The sequence below is a fragment of the Pelodiscus sinensis genome, chromosome 19 (assembly GCF_049634645.1).
Source record: "Pelodiscus sinensis isolate JC-2024 chromosome 19, ASM4963464v1, whole genome shotgun sequence".
Taxonomy (NCBI): domain Eukaryota; kingdom Metazoa; phylum Chordata; order Testudines; family Trionychidae; genus Pelodiscus; species Pelodiscus sinensis.
The window spans coordinates 31,082,454-31,101,158 of NC_134729.1; the positions used below are offsets into that span (position 1 = coordinate 31,082,454).

Consider the following 18,705-nt stretch of genomic DNA (forward strand, 5'->3'; position numbering starts at 1 on the left):
GAGGCAATTGCCCCACAGTGGCCACCTCAATGGTCTTATGACTGAGTCCCAGGGTGACCCAAAGAATTACCTGGGGCCTGACATGAGGCAGCAGCCTGGATTCACCTTGGTGGCGGGAGCCAGAGCATCCTGGCAGCCTGCTCTGTCCCACCGCCCTCTGTGCTTGGCTTCACTGTGGTGGTGGGAGAGGGCAGTGTGGCAGAGCAGAGCAGGCTGCTGGGCCACTCTGGCTCCCACCACTGCAGTGAGTGCAGGGGAGACCTCTGCTGCCACCCCATGCCAGGCTCCCTGGTAATCTCCAGCTTGAATTGCTCAAGGGAAGGGTAAGGAGGAAGAGAAAGGGAAGGTGCAGGCAGTGCTTGGCCTACGGTGGCTGCCCTGGGCCTCACTCCTGAGGTACAGGTGAGGGTTGCTGCAGGTCCCCCGCCCCCTTAGGACGGGGCTGGCCACATGCAGCTCTTTGCTCAGAGAAATATGTCTCTTTCCCAGCTTTATTTAAAACATAAAAAATGTCCGGGATTTGGGGAGGGGACGGCAGCACCTGCCTTCAGTGGAACATTGGATTGCCTTTTGGAGCTGCATGCCAGGACAGTTCATGGCCACTCTTTGCACATGCCCCAGCGCCTGGAGGGAGAAGAGTGTGGCTGCGGCATCTGGTATCTGGTGAGACCCACGTTAATAAAAGAATAAAATAATCTGGGGTTGCCTGGCTCTGGGAGAGGGGTGGGTAGCTCTTTGCACTACTATCTATGGCTATTTTGGCTCTTAGGGTGTGTCTAGACTACAGGGTTTTGTCAACAAAAGTGGGCTTTTGTTGACAAAACTATACCTCCGTCTACACTTCTGCCGAGTTCTGTTGACAGTGAGTCGACAGAACACGGCAGTTTTATCAACGGCGGTAAACCTCATTCTAAGAGGAATAACACCTTTTTTTGACAGAGTTATGTCGAAAAAAGGCGCTATTGCATCCACACTGCTTTTTCAAAAGAGAGAGTCTAGACTGTCGAAAAAGTGGCTTGCTTTGTCAACAGAACTGGCTGTAGTCTAGATGTTCTTTTTTTTTTGACAGAGGCTTTATCGACTGTATCTGTCAACAAAGCCTCTGTTGACAAAAGCCTGTAGTTTAGACGTACCCTTAGGCTGTGTCTACACTGGGCCTCTTATTCCGGAAAAGCAGCCACTCTTTCGGAATAACTTGCCAGCTGTCTACACTGGCCGCTTGCTTTTCCGGAAAAGCAATGACGATCTACTGTAAAATTGTCAGTGTTTTCTGGAAAAACTATGCTGCTCCGGTTCGGGCAAAAGTCCTTTTCCGGAAAAACTATGCCAGAAAAGGGCCAGTGTAGACAGCACAGTAGTCTTTTCCGCAAAAAAGCCCCGATCGCGAAAATGACGATCGGGGCTTTTTTCCGGAAAAGCGCGTCTACATTGGCCACGGGCGCTTTTCCGGAAAAAGTGCTTTTCCGCAAAAGCATCCTGCCAATGTAGATGCACTTTTTCTGGAAATACTTATAACGGAAAACTGTTCCGTTTTAAGCATTTCCGGAAAAGGATGCCAGTGTAGACATAGCCTTAGTGTCTAACTGGTTGGCCACTGCTGCCCTAGGGGATGGCCCTGGGCCCAGTTACTTGGTTTTGTGAGAGTCCTCTGATATTCTTCACAATCAGCTTTGGACCTAACTCAAATAATTTTGTATCATCTGCAAATTTTGCCTTCTCACTGCTCATTTCTCCAGATCACTTATGAATACCTTGAACAGTACTGGTCCCAGTTCATGTCCTTTGGGGAGACACTGCTATTTACTTGTTTTCACTCTGAAACTGCTTTTCCTGCTTTTAAAAAAAATATAAACCACTCTGATTCAGGAGTCTCTGGTCCAGCAACATCCGTGGTTCAGCAGGACCATGGATGTTGCTGGACTAGAGGGCCCTGGCAGCTGGAAGTGGACACCGATGGCTGGGAGTCCAGACACCATTTCCAGGAAGCCACACCAGGAGCAGGACTGCGGCAAGGGGGATGGGGTGGGGTGGCAGCTGGTAACATAGCTGGACTGGGAGTGGAGCCAGGCCAGTGGCTGGGAGCCTGGCTGGGGCCAGGAGTGGGACCCAGGAGGTGGGATCAACAATGAGGTCAACAGTCAGGAGGGTGTTAGCCGACGGTTAGGGCAGTGTGTGTGTGTATGTTTTTGAGAAAAGGTTTAACGTTTGTGTTTTTACTGCTAGGACCGGGGTTCCATTACAGAGGGTAGCCAGCAGGCCAACAGACGCCCCGTTATATAGGAAGAGCTTATTACACCTTAGATTTTAACTGCTAGAACACAAAGTTCCTTCGCAGCGGGCAGCCTGGGAAAGGCTGGAAAGGTGCCCCAACGGATCTTGTTACCTGGGAGTGACACAGATCCAAACGCCCAAGCTTTCCTTATGTCTGTCCCTTTATGACCGGCTGAAGTTTTTTTAAATTGTGCTTGGTTTTGTTACAACAACTGAAGGAGTTAGGTTAAAACTTAAACAGTTACAGGTTTATTAAAAGACTTATAAAAGCATATGGTTACAATGGCTATTGCTTTATTTTTTAAATGCTAACAAATACAGATTTTAAAAATGGTTACAAAGAAAATAAAGATAGAAAATAGAAATAATGATACCAAGTGACAGCTTAATCTTTAAAGAGCTTTAAGTTTATGTATATATATACTTAAACAAAGGACCACATCCAGGTACAATTTTTACCCCTTTCTGTGCCTTTTGACTTTAGCGTGTTAGGCCAGGGCCGGTCTCTTAATTTCTAGGAAAGACGAATACGAGGTGGGCGTCCCCTTGGAACCTCGGGAGATCAAACACCAAACCTGACCAGCAGATAGATGGTAGATTGACACTCAGAGAAAATGCGCTGCTGGACCCATCTGTATACCCCGGGGGGCCCGTATCCTTTTTTTTTATTTAAGATGCTGAATTGTACTGGTTCGTTTTGTGGCGCCAGTTCTTACAAGCAAGTTTCAAGTTAATTTACACTTGCAAGAGAGATAACTAAATTGTGAGCACTAGACATTTTTTACTGGGCGAGAGATTCCTCCCTCCGCGGATGGATGTGTGTTCGTATTAATATGGGTTTTAGTCAAGGGCACTCCTTGGCAGCCTCTTGGTTAGCAATTGGCGTATCTCTGTTTACAGCCATTCACGGTTACACAGCCTGGGCCTTCTGCTCTGTGTGCCCTGTATGCTTCAGGCAAGCAAAAATGGATGTTACAAGGGGGTTCCTGTCTGGCTACGGAGGGGAACCTGGGAGCTGTGACTAGCGGCCAGGAGGAGAGCCTGGCTGGGAGGCTGGCAGCTCCCTAGGATAGCACAGTCAGGCCAGACCACTCAAGTTCCGAGAGTGCTAGACCAGGGAGGTCCAACTGTATATTTAACCAGTTACTGATTCATAAGAGAATCTTCTTTCTTATTTCATGACTAGTTTAAGTCATGAAATAAGATACTTCGATGAGTATCTTGTCAAAGGCTTTCTGAAAGTCCAAGTACACTATCTATATTCCCTGAATCGCCCTTCTTCCCCTCTTTGTTGACCCCCTCAAAGGCTTTTAATAGATTATTTCCATATTTCTGTATCATTTCTGATACAAATTAAAATATGCCTTGCTGTGTGCTCTTTATACAAATTATCACATATTAAGTGCTGTTTTTTGTGATTTCATTTAAAACTCTCTTGTTATGTCATTCTTTTTGTGATGTTTTGTCAACATTTACATTACACTGATGTAAAGCGTGAGATGTAAGCCACAGAGTTACTCTGAATTTATAACAGTGTAAATTACATGAGAATGTCCCCTACTTTAAATTTAAATGAAGACAGTTGAACCCATGATTTCCACAGCAAATTTTGCATCCATCCAGTTCATAAATTAATATTGATTCAAAATCTATTTGCCTTCACAGAGATGTTCTGGATTCCTATTCTAACGTAATTAAAATCTGTTTTGTTTTTATATGCTATTGATAAAATCGTAAGTATTATGTTACCATATGTAAATATTAATGTTTTATAGGTCTGCAAACTACCGAAAATTCTAAATTTTATGCCATTTCATCACGATTTAAACCATTTAACAATAAAGGAAGATCTCTGGTCATTCAATATACAGTAAAACATGAGCAGAAAATAGATTGTGGTGGTGGATACGTTAAGGTCTTTTCCTCAAACTTGGATCAGAAAAATATGAGTGGAGATTCACAGTATTACATTATGTTTGGTGAGTTTAGTTACATGTATCAGAGGGGTAGCCGTGTTAGTCTGGATCTGCAAAAGTGACAAGGAGTCCTGTAGCACCTATATAGGACATGTGCATTGCTAAAATATTGTCACAATAGCTGCACAATTATTCAGAGACAAATCCAGAACTGATACAGCAAAAGATTTAATGCAAGACTTCCCTGAAAAGGTAAAAAATGCTGTGACTGATCAGCAATTCAGCATCTATCTGGTTCAAATATTTTTAAGCATGAATTGTCAAAATACGTATTATAATTATAAATGATTTGATATTCTCATAAAACAATACAGAAAAGAGAGACAGAATCACCAGGCAGAAAGGGTCTAGCTGCAGGAGCCCCTCTCCTGATCCTGGACTGCCCCAGCCCCGACCCTCCCACCCCCAAGGCACCCTTTAGGGAGGTTGGGGGGGGACTAGGTTCCCCAGATTCATACAGGAATATTTCTGGCTGTTCCCCTTTATCAGGAAGCAAGGGCAAAGTGCATTGTGTGCTGCATTCCTCACTCTGGTTGGGGAGTACAGGGTGTAGGCACACTTGGACTTGCCCCAGCCAGGGGACATGCACCTCTCCCCCAACTGCATGCTGGAGCTGTAGCAGCCATGGAAAGGTGCTTCTCACCTGACCCCAAGTTGCTGTGGTGAAAGAAGTCTGGAGAAGTCTTCTCATCACCAGCCCCACTCCAGAATAATGATTTAAATGAGGAAAAATAAAAATTAAGGTCCCAAGCAACACCAGATAAATCTTCTAGTATATTTATACTAAAGGATTTACCCAGCATTGCTTGGGTCCTTTTGGGGATTTAAGGCCGGGAGTGCAGGAGTCAGGGCAGGGGGTTGGGATGTGTATGTGGGAGGTTTCAGGGGAGAGTATGGTGTGTGCAGGAATCAGAGCAGGGTGTGGAAGGAGCAGGAATTGGCAGCGGGGGCTCAGGGCAGGCAGTGAGTGCAGGATTCAGGGTGGGGGGGGTGAAAGGCTCAGGGCGGGGGGTGGGAGTGCAGGAGAGAGGGCAGGTGGTGAGGAGGTGTAGGAATAAGGGCAGTTGTGAGGCTAGCTGGGGCTGTATGGGCTCCAGTGCCCTGTTACTGGCTGCTCCTTGAAGGTAGCCGGGGTGCTCCCCGAGGGGGCTGCAGCAGCAGGGCCAGTGGAATGGGTTACATTGGGGAGGGTTCTTAAACTGTTCTATCTCCGCTGAGGGCTGCCCACCTCCTTCCTATGCTGTGTAGCCTAGTGCAGTAGCCTGGTAGTGAAGGAACCCCAGTCTTGAGCTGTGGCAACTCAGTCTCTAAGCATTTTGTCATGAATTGATACTCTGGGTAGTGCCTCCCCCCCCCCCCCCCCCCCAGCACACTTTGTTATCTTAGTAAAATCAGAGTATAACTGTGAGGCTAATCTAGAAATTGGAAGAGAAGCAATGGGAACAGAAATGGGAATTGATCAAGTGACCTATGGTATTGAGGGATGACATGAATAAAAAAGATATGAAATAAGCTGTATGGCTACGTCTAGACTGGCCCCAAATTCCAGAAAAGGGATGCAAAGCAGGTAAGTCAGCATAGGGAAATCCGCGGGATATTTAAATATCCCCCGCGGATTTAAATAAACATGTCCGCCGCTTTTTTTCCGGCTTGGGGAAAAGCCGGAAAAAAGCGTCTAGACTGGCCCGATCCTCCGGAATAAAGCCCTATTCCGGAGGAGCTCTTATTCCTACTTTGAATAATTCCTTCAAATTTCCCTATGCTGACTTACCTGCTTTGCATCCCTTTTCCGGAATTTGGGGCCAGTCTAGACGTAGCCTATGTGTATAAAAAGAATAGACAGTATGACTTTTTTTATAGGACCAGATATCTGTGGATCTGAAACAAAGAAAGTCCATGTTATTTTAAATTACAAGAGTAAACCTCATCCAATCAAGAAACAAATCAGATGCAAGGTAAATACTGGAATATAAAAAGTTTTAAAGATTGTTGAAGATCCTGAAAATAGTTATGTTGAAATTCACCTAATAGCTGCATTTAGGTAACTTTAAACAGGCTCTTTCACTAACTAATAATTTAAAAGTCTGTCATACTAAAAACATTGTAAAGGCACTAATTGCAACTCAGTAATTAAAGCTGAGTTCAATTTTGCATTTTAAAGCACGGATTCAATCTCATTGTTTTGTCTGCAAAATACGGTATATCCTCCAAGCTTACATCACTAGGTCTCTACTACCATTACCAGTGTGCATACCTTTAGGGGGTACATTAACTCATTTAAATCAATGTGTCTCAGCCAAGGGTGGTCATGGGATGAGTTGGGGGGGGTTGCTGATGCAGGGCTAGCTTTAGGGGGTGACAAGTAGATCAGTGCCACCAAGTGGCCCTGTGAAACTAAATTATATGCTTCAGCGCAAGCATCAAATGGCAGCTGAAGTAAGTATCTTTGTTTTGCGTCACTTCCCCCCACTCCGGTAGTTTTTAAGTTATATGAAAATTGGGGTACAGAAGACAAATCAACATGTTTGGATTTTTAAGTATAATCATAACTGTGAATTTCCTGGATTTGTAATGCTTTCTTTTGGTATAGTTATAACATCCCTGTAAAGATTTTCACCTATAAGTGACTGATACCATAACTTACCTTTGTTTTTGTCTGGGATGTAAATTAGGAAAGTATTTTTGGATTGTGGGTAGGAGGTTTTGTATTTTTATGTCCTTTCCATGACTATCAACGTTATGCTCTCTGCATTATAATACTTCCTATGGGCAAGCCAGGATAGACAGTGCTTACTCTGGACTCCGTGGCTACGTCTACATTGGCATCCCTTTCCGGAAAAGGGATGCTAATGAGACGAGTCGCAATTGCAAATCCGCGGGGGATTTAAATATCCCCCGCGGCATTTGCATTTACATGGCTGCCGCTTTTTTCTGGCTTGGGGATAAGCCGGAGAAAAGCGCCAGTCTAGATGTGATTCTCCGGAAAATAAGCCCTTTTCCGGAGGATTTCTTATTCCTACTTTCAAGTCAAGTAGGCACTTTCAAGTAGGAATAAGAAATCCTCCGGAAAAGGGCTTATTTTCCAGAGAATCGCGTCTAGACTGGCGCTTTTCTCCGGCTTATCCCCAAGCCGGAAAAAAGCGGCAGCCATGTAAATGCAAATGCCGCGGGGGATATTTAAATCCCCCGCGGATTTGCAATTGCGACTCGTCTCATTAGCATCCCTTTTCCAGAAAGGGATGCCAATGTAGACGTAGCCCATCAGTGCTGATCTGACTGCCATACAGAAGAGTAAGCCAGGAACAGTTCAAAGCTTTCCCTTCTCAAGACAGAGACGTTCACAAAGAAGGAATAGTCAGATGTTTCACATTTAAAATGTAGACTCGCTTACTGTTTTCTCTTGCTACTTTTTCAAAGTCAGATATATTTCTTGACTTAAAGATTTTTAACTAGACTTTATCTTGCATAATCCTGCAAAGAATCCTAATGCCAAATTTATGACAATTATCATTTCAAAGGCAAGATTTGAGGTGCCATTCACAAGTCTCTAAGGTCCCATGGGACTCCTTGGCTATGTCTAGACTGGCATGATTTTCCGCAAATGCTTTTAACGGAAAAGTTTAAAATGGTTAAAATGTTCCCCTACAGGTTTATGTGTGTTGCCATTTCTGATGTCTAATTTATGTCCATTTATCCTTTGTCATAGAGTCTGTCCAGTTTGGCCAATATACATGGCAGAGGGGCATTGCTGACATTAGATGGCATATATTAGAGGTTGTGCAGTTATATGAGCACTGATGTTGTGGCTTATGTGATTAGGTCCTATGATGGTGTCACTTGTATAAATATGTGAATAGAGTTGGCGGGGATAGGTTCCTGGGTGAGTGTATCTCAGGTGTGAAGTGTGGCTGTTGGAAAGTATTTGCTTCAAGTTGGAGGGTTGTCTGTAGGCGAGGATTGGTCTGTCTCCCAAGGCTTGTGAGAGTGAGCGATCGTTTTCCAGGATAGGTTGCAGATTGTCAGTGTGGTGCTGGGGGGCTGTATGGGGCACGTCTTCACTCACTATGCCAGATATCAACATTCTGACATTTGATTTAGCGGTTCTAGTATAGACTTGTAAATGGAATGCTGAGATCAGCTCCAGCTGGTGCCTGTACTCCTCACTGCCATGCCTGGCTTAGGGTAAGCCAGTTCTGACTACATATTTATGTAGCTGGAGTTGCATACCTTAAGCCCGTGGTCCCCAGCACGGGCACTGGCCCCGGGCACATGGCGCACGGGCGCGCGGCGGGGGGGGAGCGCCGGGCGCGTGGCACTCGGCGGAGGGGGGGAGTGCCGGCCCCGGGCGCGCGGCCCTTGGAGGGGGCCCCGGCCCCCGGGCGCGCGGCCCTTGGAGGGGGCCCCGGCCCCCGGGCGCGCGGCTAGGGGGGGCCCCGGCTCCCGGGCGCGCGGCTAGGGGGGGCCCCGCCCCCGGGTGCGCAAGTGTCCCCGCCCCCTGGCGGGCCAACGGCCACGCCCCCTGGTGCCCTACAACCTCAAAAGGTTGGGGACCACTGCCTTAAGCCAATCTTACAGATCTAGTGTAGATGTGGCCTAGCTGATGACCAGTGGTGTTATTTTCCTTGTTGGGCCTGTCTTGGAGAAGTAAATTCCTGGGAACTTGTTTGGCTCTGCCAATCTATTTTTTCACTTCCCCAGGTGGGCATTTAAGTGTTAAGAATGCCTGATAAAGACAACAGAAATGATAACACACATAAACCTGTAGGGGAACATTTTAACCTGCCTGGGCACTCAAATAATGGATTTAAAAGTAGTCATTCTTGTACAAAGGAATTTCACCAGCCAATTACAGAGAGGGAGACATTAATCACATTATAAAGCCAGTCTTCCCTACCTTTAACACCTCATTTTTTAATCAAAAGTTAAGTATGGGACACTTCTAGCCCACTTTATTAGCTTCATTAGCACAGGTCCTACAATTGACAGGTACCTTTTTTCTATTATAAAATACTTGGTTTCTGTTTATTCCTCTTCGGGTCATCATCTGATGAAGTGGGTTTTGCCCATTAAAGCTCATGATATTATATATTTTTCTTAGTCTCTAACCTGCCACAGGACTACTCATTGTTTTTAAAGTGACAGACTAACACAGCTACCCCTCTGAGATTTTTTGAGGATGTGAGATTCAGTATGCGGGCTACCCTGGGGACAGTGGGCAACCCCAGCCCTCTGTCACCACAGCAGCTTGGGGCTAAGTAAGAAGCACCTATCCATGGCCATTGCAACTGCAGGGGGCACAGCTGGAGGAGGGGTGCTTGTACCCTGGATGCGGGACAGACATACAGACACACAAACAAACTCTACAAAATATATAGTAGATAGCTGTCCCTTTCTCTGTTCCTGCTGCCTGCTGTCCCAATGGAGTTGTAGCTGTCCTGGTCCCCATCTCTGGCCCCTTACTTCCCTCTTGTGGTCATTCTACAGTATAACTCACTTCTACAGACCCCCCCCCCTTTCATTTTTTATGAGAAATAATTGCATTCCAAGCATATCCCATTCCTTGCTTGAAGGTATGATAAGAGGAAGCTACATACCAAATTTGGTGGTCCTACTTTTTACCATTTAAGAGGAGTTCTTGAACAAATGAACTCAGAGATGGACAGACACACATCTCTAAAATACATAGTAAAGATTTTCTGCATTAAAGTGATTCTAATGCAAATTGGTTCTAAAAGTGGTACATGTTTTAGTGGTACTTCCAAGTGGCGGAAGAAAATATTTAACTTCCTTTCTTTAACATTTATAGGTTGATGGATTCACTCATTTATACACACTGATTTTAAGACCAGATCAGACTTATGAAGTGAAAATTGATAATGAAATAGTTGAATCGGGCAATTTAGAAGATGATTGGGATTTCTTGCCGCCAAGGAAAATAAATCATCCTTCAGCAAAGAAACCCAAGGACTGGGATGATATACCTCAAATTGATGATCCAAATGATGTCAAGCCTGAGGTAGTTTCTTTTTCCTGAATATTCCTCTGTCCGTTATTTTTGTAGAAGTACATACTTGTCAGAAATATCTGATTATTTTATTATAATTGAACTCAGATTTGTTACTACCGTATATTCCGGCGTACAAGACGACCTCTGATGTTAAAAAACATCCCCCAAAAATCGGGGGTCGTCTTGTACACTGGATGCCCCGCCGCCGGAGCCCCTCCACGGCTTTGAAAGCATCGGGGGAAGCCGGCGGCGGGGCATCCCAGGCGCGCATGGGCTGCCCCCCCCCCCCCCCCCCGCCGGAGCCCCTCCGCGGCTTTGAAAGCCTCAGGGGAAGCCGGCGGCGGGGCATCCCAGGCGCGCCTGGGCTGCGCCCCCGCCGGAGCCCCTCCGCGGCTTTGAAAGCCTCGGGGGAAGCCGGCGGGGGGGCATCCCAGGCGCGCATGGGCTGCCCCCCCGCCGGAGCCCCTCCGCGGCTTTGAAAGCCTCGGGGGAAGCCGGCGGCGGGGCATCCCAGGCGCGCCTGGGCTGCGCCCCCGCCGGAGCCCCTCCGCGGCTTTGAAAGCCTCGGGGGAAGCCGGCGGGGGGGCATCCCAGGCGCGCATGGGCTGCCCCCCCGCCGGAGCCCCTCCGCGGCTTTGAAAGCCTCGGGGGAAGCCGGCGGCGGGGCATCCCAGGCGCGCCTGGGCTGCGCCCCCGCCGGAGCCCCTCCGCGGCTTTGAAAGCCTCGGGGGAAGCTGGCGGGGGGGCATCCCAGGCGCGCATGGGCTGCCCCCCCGCCGGAGCCCCTCCGCGGCTTTGAAAGCCTCGGGGGAAGCCGGCGGCGGGGCATCCCAGGCGCGCCTGGGCTGCGCCCCCGCCGGAGCCCCTCCGCGGCTTTGAAAGCCTCGGGGGAAGCCGGCGGGGGGGCATCCCAGGCGCGCATGGGCTGCCCCCCCGCCGGAGCCCCTCCGCGGCTTTGAAAGCCTCGGGGGAAGCCGGCGGCGGGGCATCCCAGGCGCGCCTGGGCTGCGCCCCCGCCGGAGCCCCTCCGCGGCTTTGAAAGCCTCGGGGGAAGCTGGCGGGGGGGCATCCCAGGCGCGCATGGGCTGCCCCCCCGCCGGAGCCCCTCCGCGGCTTTGAAAGCCTCGGGGGAAGCCGGCGGCGGGGCATCCCAGGCGCGCCTGGGCTGCGCCCCCGCCGGAGCCCCTCCGCGGCTTTGAAAGCCTCGGGGGAAGCCGGCGGGGGGGCATCCCAGGCGCGCATGGGCTGCCCCCCCGCCGGAGCCCCTCCGCGGCTTTGAAAGCCTCGGGGGAAGCCGGCGGCGGGGCATCCCAGGCGCGCCTGGGCTGCGCCCCCGCCGGAGCCCCTCCGCGGCTTTGAAAGCCTCGGGGGAAGCCGGCGGCGGGGCATCCCAGGCGCGCCTGGGCTGCGCCCCCGCCGGAGCCCCTCCGCGGCTTTGAAAGCCTCGGGGGAAGCTGGCGGGGGGGCATCCCAGGCGCGCATGGGCTGCCCCCCCGCCGGAGCCCCTCCGCGGCTTTGAAAGCCTCGGGGGAAGCCGGCGGCGGGGCATCCCAGGCGCGCCTGGGCTGCGCCCCCGCCGGAGCCCCTCCGCGGCTTTGAAAGCCTCGGGGGAAGCCGGCGGGGGGGCATCCCAGGCGCGCATGGGCTGCCCCCCCGCCGGAGCCCCTCCGCGGCGGCGCGGAGGGGCTCCGGCGGGGGGGCAGCCCATGCGCGCCTGGGATGCCCCCCCGCCGGCTTCCCCTGAGGCTTTCAAAGCCGCGGAGGGGCTCCGGCGGGGGGGCAGCCCATGCGCGCCTGGGATGCCCCCCCGCCGGCTTCCCCCGAGGCTTTCAAAGCCGCGGAGGGGCTCCGGCGGGGGGGGGGGCAGCCCAGGCGCTCCTGGCGGCTTTGCTCCCGGTGCCTCTGGTCTGCTGGGGACCATCTCCAGCAGACCAGGGACACCGGGAGCAAAGGAGGCGGAGGGGCGCTGGGGTATAAGATGAAACCCTATCTTTTAATTAAAAAGATAGGGGGTCGTCTTATACACCCAGTCGCCCTATACGCCGGAAAATACGGTACTCTTCATATCAATACGTAGAGCTACTTCAAATACATAGTCAAATTGAGCCTGGAGAAACTTCTCTTGGCAAGGGCGTTCTTTGTGTCTAGCAGCTGCAAGTCATGAAAATATGATTATTTGACTCAGGTGCTTTACAGCAAACCTAAATTGGGAGATACCCAGCTGCAATGCTTCACATCACTGTACCAAAGTTGGCCTGGAACCAAGATGCCCCATCCATTCCACAGATATACACACTGTGGGTATGTCTACACTACAGCACTAATTTGAACTAACTTAATTCGAATTATTTCGAATTAACTAAGATAATTCAAATTAGTGCATCTAGACCTAAAAACTAATTCAACTTAGCGTTTTGCTAATTCAAAATAGTATGTCCACATTGAGTGGACCCTGAACCGAAGTTAAGGCTGGCCGGAACCAGTGCTGGCAGGGCATCAGGTTAGGACTTAGAGTGTGGAGCTGCTGCCTCAGGCTAGCCAAGGGCTGTGCTTAAAGGGACCCGACCCCCACTCCGGACAGACAGTTCTCAGGGTTCCCCGCTTGCTTGTCTATCTTGATGAGGGACAGCGAAGCATTTGTCTTGGGAGTGCCCTGAGTGCCCACACTCGGCACATCACAGCACTCAGCCATCAGCTCAGCTGCACTTGCCGCAGGCTGCCATCTGGGGGGGGGTCAATCGGGGGGCTGTCAGGATCCAGGAGGCCATGCAAGAGAGCTTCCACCCCAAGGAGCCCGCAGAGCCATTCCAGTCCTCCCCATCAGGGACTCGTGCCCCATTCCTCCCTCACCTCCTTCCACTTACCCCTCCCTAGGCCCCCTTCCTGATGTAAAAAATAAAGGACACGTGTTAAAAAATAGAAACTCTTTTTATTTAACAAAACTAGAGTGGGGAGGGGGATTAACCTCTGGGGAGACTGGGAAAAGGAGGTGGGAGAGGGGAGGGGAGGGGGAAACCTGGGAGAAGGGAGCTGGAAGGGGGAAGCAGGGGAAGGGGGGGGGGGGGGAGTACAAAATTATGGTACGCCATATCATAGAATCATAGAATACTAGGACTTGAAGGGGCCTCGAGAGGTCATGTCCAGTCCCCTGCCCTCACGGCAGGACCAAATACTGTCTAGACCATCCCTGATACACATTTATCTAACCTACTCTTAAATATCTCCAGAGATGTAGATTCCACAACCTCCCTGGGCAATTTATTCCAGTGTTTGACCACCTTGACCGTTAGGAACATTTTCCTAATGTCCAACCAAAACCTCCCTTGCTGCAGTTTAAGCCCAGTACTATATCTTCAGTACTGTGTACAGATGTGGTCTCCTCACCTCAAAAAAATATTTTGGCCTTGGAAAGGGTTCAGAAAAGGGCAACTAAAATGATTAGGGTTTTGGAACAGGTCCCATATGAAGAGAGGCTGAAGAGACTGGGACTTTTCAGCTTAGAAGAAAGGAGATGAAGGGAGGATGTGATAGAGGTATATAAAATCATGAGTGGTGTGGAGAGGGTGAATAAAGAAAAGTTCATTAGTTCCCATAATAGAAGTACTAGAGGACACCAAGTGAAATTAATGGGTAGCACGCTTAAAACTAATAAAAGAAAGTTCTTCACACAGCGCATAGTCAACCTGTGGAACTCCTTGCCACAGGAGGCTGTGAAGGCTAGAACTATAACAGAGTTTAAAGAGAAGTTAGATAAATTCATGGAGGTTGGGTCCATGGAGTGGTATTTGCCAGGGGGTAGAAATGGTGCCCCTGGCCTCTGTTTATGGAAGGCTGGAGATGGATGGCACGAGACAAATCGCTTGGTCATTGTCTTCGGTCCATCCCCTCCGGGGTACTTGGTGTTGGCCGCTGTCGGCAGACAGGCTACTGGGCTAGATGGACCTTTGGTTTGACCCGGTACGGCCGTTCTTATGTTCTAATCTCAAGGCTCAGGGTCGGGGATCTCATTGGACCAACTTGATTTTCATGTAAACCTGCTCCTGGGTTCGCATGTGGCCTTTGGTGGCCAGGCTGGCAGCTATCCTGCCCTAGACGGCTGCTTTCCTGTGCCTAGTGTGGAGATTGGGGACTTTGGAGGCCTCCCCCCAAATCTTGATGAGGTCCACGATCTCCACACTAGACCAGGCGGGCGCCTGCTTCTTGCGGCCCTGGGCAGGCTCCTGGGAGCCACCAGCCTGGTCCTGGGAAGAGGCGGAGGGCTGGGTGTCAGCGGGTGGCTGGCTTGTGCCGTGCCAGGTGCAGGGTCTGCTGGCTGGGTGCTGGCAGGCTTGCGACTGGCACAAGCCCTGTAGCCAGACCGTGCCCCTTTAATGGCTCCGGGGCTGGGAGGGGGGCAGAAGAGTTTCCCTGGTTTGGCCCAGAGTGGCCACCAGGGCAACCTGGGAAGGGCTAGCCTCCAACTAGTGGCTACACAGCCCTTAATTCGAACTACTTAATTTGAACTAGGTGTTACTCCTCATAGAAAGAGGTTGACCTAGTTCGAATTAAGCGCTCCGCTAGTTCGAATTAAGTTCGAACTAGCGGTTTGTATGTGTAGCCCCTATTAAAGTTAATTCGAACTAACGGCTGCTAGTTCAAATTAACTTTGTAGTGTAGACATACCCTATGTTAGTAACTGAAATTTTCTTGACATTCTATATGACAAGGTGATGAGGGTTGCTTATATGAGGAGAGAATCAAATAGACCTTAAGATTCATATTAGGTAAAATGCATAATGAGATAAGGAGTTAATCAGAAGATCCTTCCAGCAAGCCCAATTTCCAACAATCCAGTACATAAATGACCATTACAAGAGACTGAACCCAATTCTCTGATTTGACAGTGCCTAACACTGTAGACCACTCTGAGCCCTGGTCTACACTAGGATGTTATTTCAAAATAACCTCCCTTAGGTTGAATTCATAAGCAGGGTGTCCATACTATTAAGCCCGTTATTTCAAAATAATGCTGCTTATTTCAAAATCTGTATGCCTGCTTTCCTCGGGGAATTATGCTAATTTCAAAATAGTTATTTTGAAACAGTGTTAGTGTGGATGCTCTGGTGCTGATAATTCAAAATAATTGGCCTTAGGCGGCCTCTTATAACTGCAGCTCTGACCTCTGTGGCCACACCTGGCATCTCCACTACTCCTATCCTCCTGCGGAGGTTAAAAGTCCCGGCAGCAGGAGAAGGGCTTGTCCCATAAGGTGAGAATCCCATGTGACATAGCAGCAACCAATGCTCCAGCAGACCCTCCCATGGCTACCAGCATTCCTGCTGCTCCCTTAGCTGCCACTAGCCAGGGACGCAGGAGAGCTCCAGCCTGAACTGGTGTGGAGATCCTAGACCTCATTGAGGTCTGGGGGAGGAGACCAACCTCCAGGATCTCCGCACCAGGGAAAGGAATGCCAAAGTCTATGGCCGGATCACATCCAACCTGGCCAACAGGGCACACCACACTTAACCACTGCCAGATGAAAATCAAAGAGCTTCAACAGGTCTACCACAAGGCCAGGCAGCAGAGGAGATTCTCCATGGTGGAACCACACAGCTGTTGATACTACAATCAGCTGGATGTCATCCTGGTAGGGGGCCAGTCATGTCCCCTACTGTTGTGGTCGAGTCTGGCCAGGCCACGCCCAGCATTAGCCTATAGGAGGGCATGGAGATGCACAACAAGGAGGAGGAGGTCAACCAGGCAACCATGCCCACCAGCCAGGACCTGCTCTTCTCTCTTGAGCCAGTCCCCACCTCTGAGGATGTCTCCCAGGCTTCAGAGGAACCCAGGGAAGGCACTTCAGGTGAGTTCTATATCTTTCCCTATCTACAGGCAGGGGCAGGCAACAGGCTATGAGGGGCTGTGTGCTCCTCCCTCAGCGGGGGCAGCATAACAGCCTCTGCATGTGGCTACACATGGAGCACCAGTCTGGAGCATTCAGCTCTATGATGCTCTCACACAGGAAACCCTCAGTCCTCACAAGGTTCCTGGAGAGGCTTGCCTTATTCCAGCCTCCATGGTGGGACACCTTCCCACAACAAGCTACCACTAAGAAGTCTGGGTCATAGTAACACGGTCATACCCACACTCAGGCAGCATTCACTCTCAGTCAAGCATGGTGATGCAGAGGAGACTGATCCTCTGCACGAGAACCTGCTGTGCGGAGGAAGTGGAGGGGAACCTATTAGCACTCTCTCTGGCAAGTGAAGTTTGCCACTCACCTCCCCTAACACCCTCCTCCTCTTCCAGTAGGACGTCACCAGTGCCGGACTTGGCATGTGCGGGACACCTAGGAAACCGAGCCACCTCATCCTACCCCCCTGCCCTCAGGTTCCTTGCCTGGCAAGTACCTTCCCATGCTGGCTTGTCCCAGAGCCGTGGGTGTTGCAGTGCTCCCCTGGGAGATCTGTGCCCCTGCAGGAAAGTGCCTGCTGTCTAAGCAACACATGGCCCTGTCTGAAGCACTTTGCCATCAACTGAACCAAGACCTTTGGTGTTGGCTCAGAGATTAGAGCTAGGCTTCATACACAGTGTCTTTTGTGATGACTGCCCTTGTAACTTTTCTTCACAGCTGGGCCAGCTGCAAGCTTGGTGAGTCCTCCATGTCCCATGCCATCTACCCAACTCCATGGGATCCACAGGAGGAAACACACCTGGGAGGACCTAATATGTGAGCAGATAGGCTGCCTGCAGTCTTTCCTCTGGGGACTTTAGGACAAGTGCCAGGAGCGGGCTGCCAACTGGCAGGAGCATTGAGCCAACCAAGAGGAGTGCTGAGCCAACTGAGAGCAAAGGAAGGCTGCCTGGGACCAGCTGGTGAGCCAGTACAACACCATGTGCTCCTCCCTCACCTTGGTGATGGAGCACATGGTGTCCTGCATGGAGTGGGCCACCAGCCACTCTCCACCATGGCTTCTACTAGCCTCCTCAGGGGCCTTAGACTATTGGGCAATGGGACCTCTAAGGCAGCCAAAGCATCCCGAACACCTGGAGGCAAGTGCTATTTCTAGACCAATCTTTGAGCCCCCTTCCCCATTCCAGGTTCTTTACCCAGTCCCTCCCCCATTCTATGTCTCCCCCCAATAAACAGTCCTGTTTTTATAACAAATGCCTCTATTATTTACTTTGCAGGGGAGGTGGGAAGGGAGGGATGGGGGATGAAAGGCATAAACAGGGAATTCAGGGGTGCCGTGCCTCCCACCCCCCCATTAGGGAAGCACATGGCGGCATCCCTGATGCTGTCCATGTTCCCCAGAGTGATGACTAATTTCAATGCTTCCCCGTAGTGGAGACATTTAATTTAGATTTTGTTAAATTGGGAGTTATTTTGATTTTAGTTATTTCAAAATAATTTCCTAGTGTAGACGTGCCCCAAGCTTTAACAAATCAAGGTTTTAAAAACCTCTCTCTAAATAAAAAAGTTTTTCCTGCTATGTGACTGAATGACATCATCAACCTACTTGAAAGTGGAGTCGCAGTGTCTCGCTTACTTATGCTTCAACCAGAACCAAGTGCAAAACAGATCTGTCTGTAGATCAGTCTGTAACATGCAGTACATAAGCAACAGGATTTTTTTCTATATAGCGTTGTTTGTTCACTTTCCTGTATAATTAGTGCAAGATTAACAGACTCTTGGCCAGAGTATGTGAAGAGCTCCTTGATATGTACTGATTTAGTCAGTATGTCATTGGTTTCCTTTTTCTGAAAAGGAGATAATCTCTGTACTCTGTTTATAACATTAAAAAAAATCACAGCTGAATTGGTTGGGGAATCAATGTGGTATCTTGCCTCATAGTAGGAATATAAAATCTAGATAATTTTGCTTTATCTTTTGGATATTTTTAAAGGATTGGGATGAACCTGAATACATTCTGGATACTAGTGCCGAGAAACCTGAAGATTGGGATAATGCAACAAATGGAGAATGGTATCCTCCTATGATCAAGAATCCATTATACAGGGTATAAATCATTCTATTTATGCATAACATGTTCAAGTTAACTGTTCTTTTGGTGACAGCATTCAGCCCATGTGGTTTGTTGCAGGGTGAATGGAAACCAAGGAAGATTGATAACCCAAATTATAAAGGCATTTGGCCCTATCCACAGATTGAAAACCCAAACTATTCACCAGACTTCAATATCTATAGTTATGAGAACATTAGCATCATTGGACTAGACCTCTGGCAGGTCAGTTGTTTTTAATTATTATAGACAATTGAAAATTAAAGAGCTTCCTGTCCTTCACTAAGCAGCAATGTATTCTGTCCTCGCATATGCACTTCATCTACTGAGTTGGAAGTTAGATCACACCTATGTTTTTAACAGGCCCTCATTTCAATAGCTATTTTCAGCCAAATTTATCAAATAGGCCAAACATATTCCAAATGTATTTCAGGTAGTTTTTTTGAAC

At 49.4% G+C, this 18,705-nt stretch overlaps 1 protein-coding gene across 5 annotated transcripts in view; it reads left to right on the forward strand.

Moving 5' to 3' along the window:
- The window catches only part of CALR3 (calreticulin 3), a 45,584-nt gene that overhangs the window by 13,003 nt on the left and 13,876 nt on the right, over positions 1-18,705 (forward strand). For 3 of the 5 annotated variants that reach the window (XR_012896760.1, XM_075903373.1, XM_075903372.1), the window contains 5 exons: positions 4,047-4,250; positions 6,108-6,202; positions 10,054-10,263; positions 18,141-18,254; positions 18,339-18,482. Coding sequence is in view for 4 of the 5 variants with exons in the window: in XM_075903373.1 (XP_075759488.1) it covers positions 4,047-4,250; positions 6,108-6,202; positions 10,054-10,263; positions 18,141-18,254; positions 18,339-18,482 (767 nt within the window). In the remaining variant the exon portion in view is untranslated. The remainder of the gene's footprint in view (positions 1-4,046; positions 4,251-6,107; positions 6,203-10,053; positions 10,264-18,140; positions 18,255-18,338; positions 18,483-18,705) is intronic. The other 2 variants (XM_075903374.1, XM_075903375.1) reach the window with 2 other exon arrangements.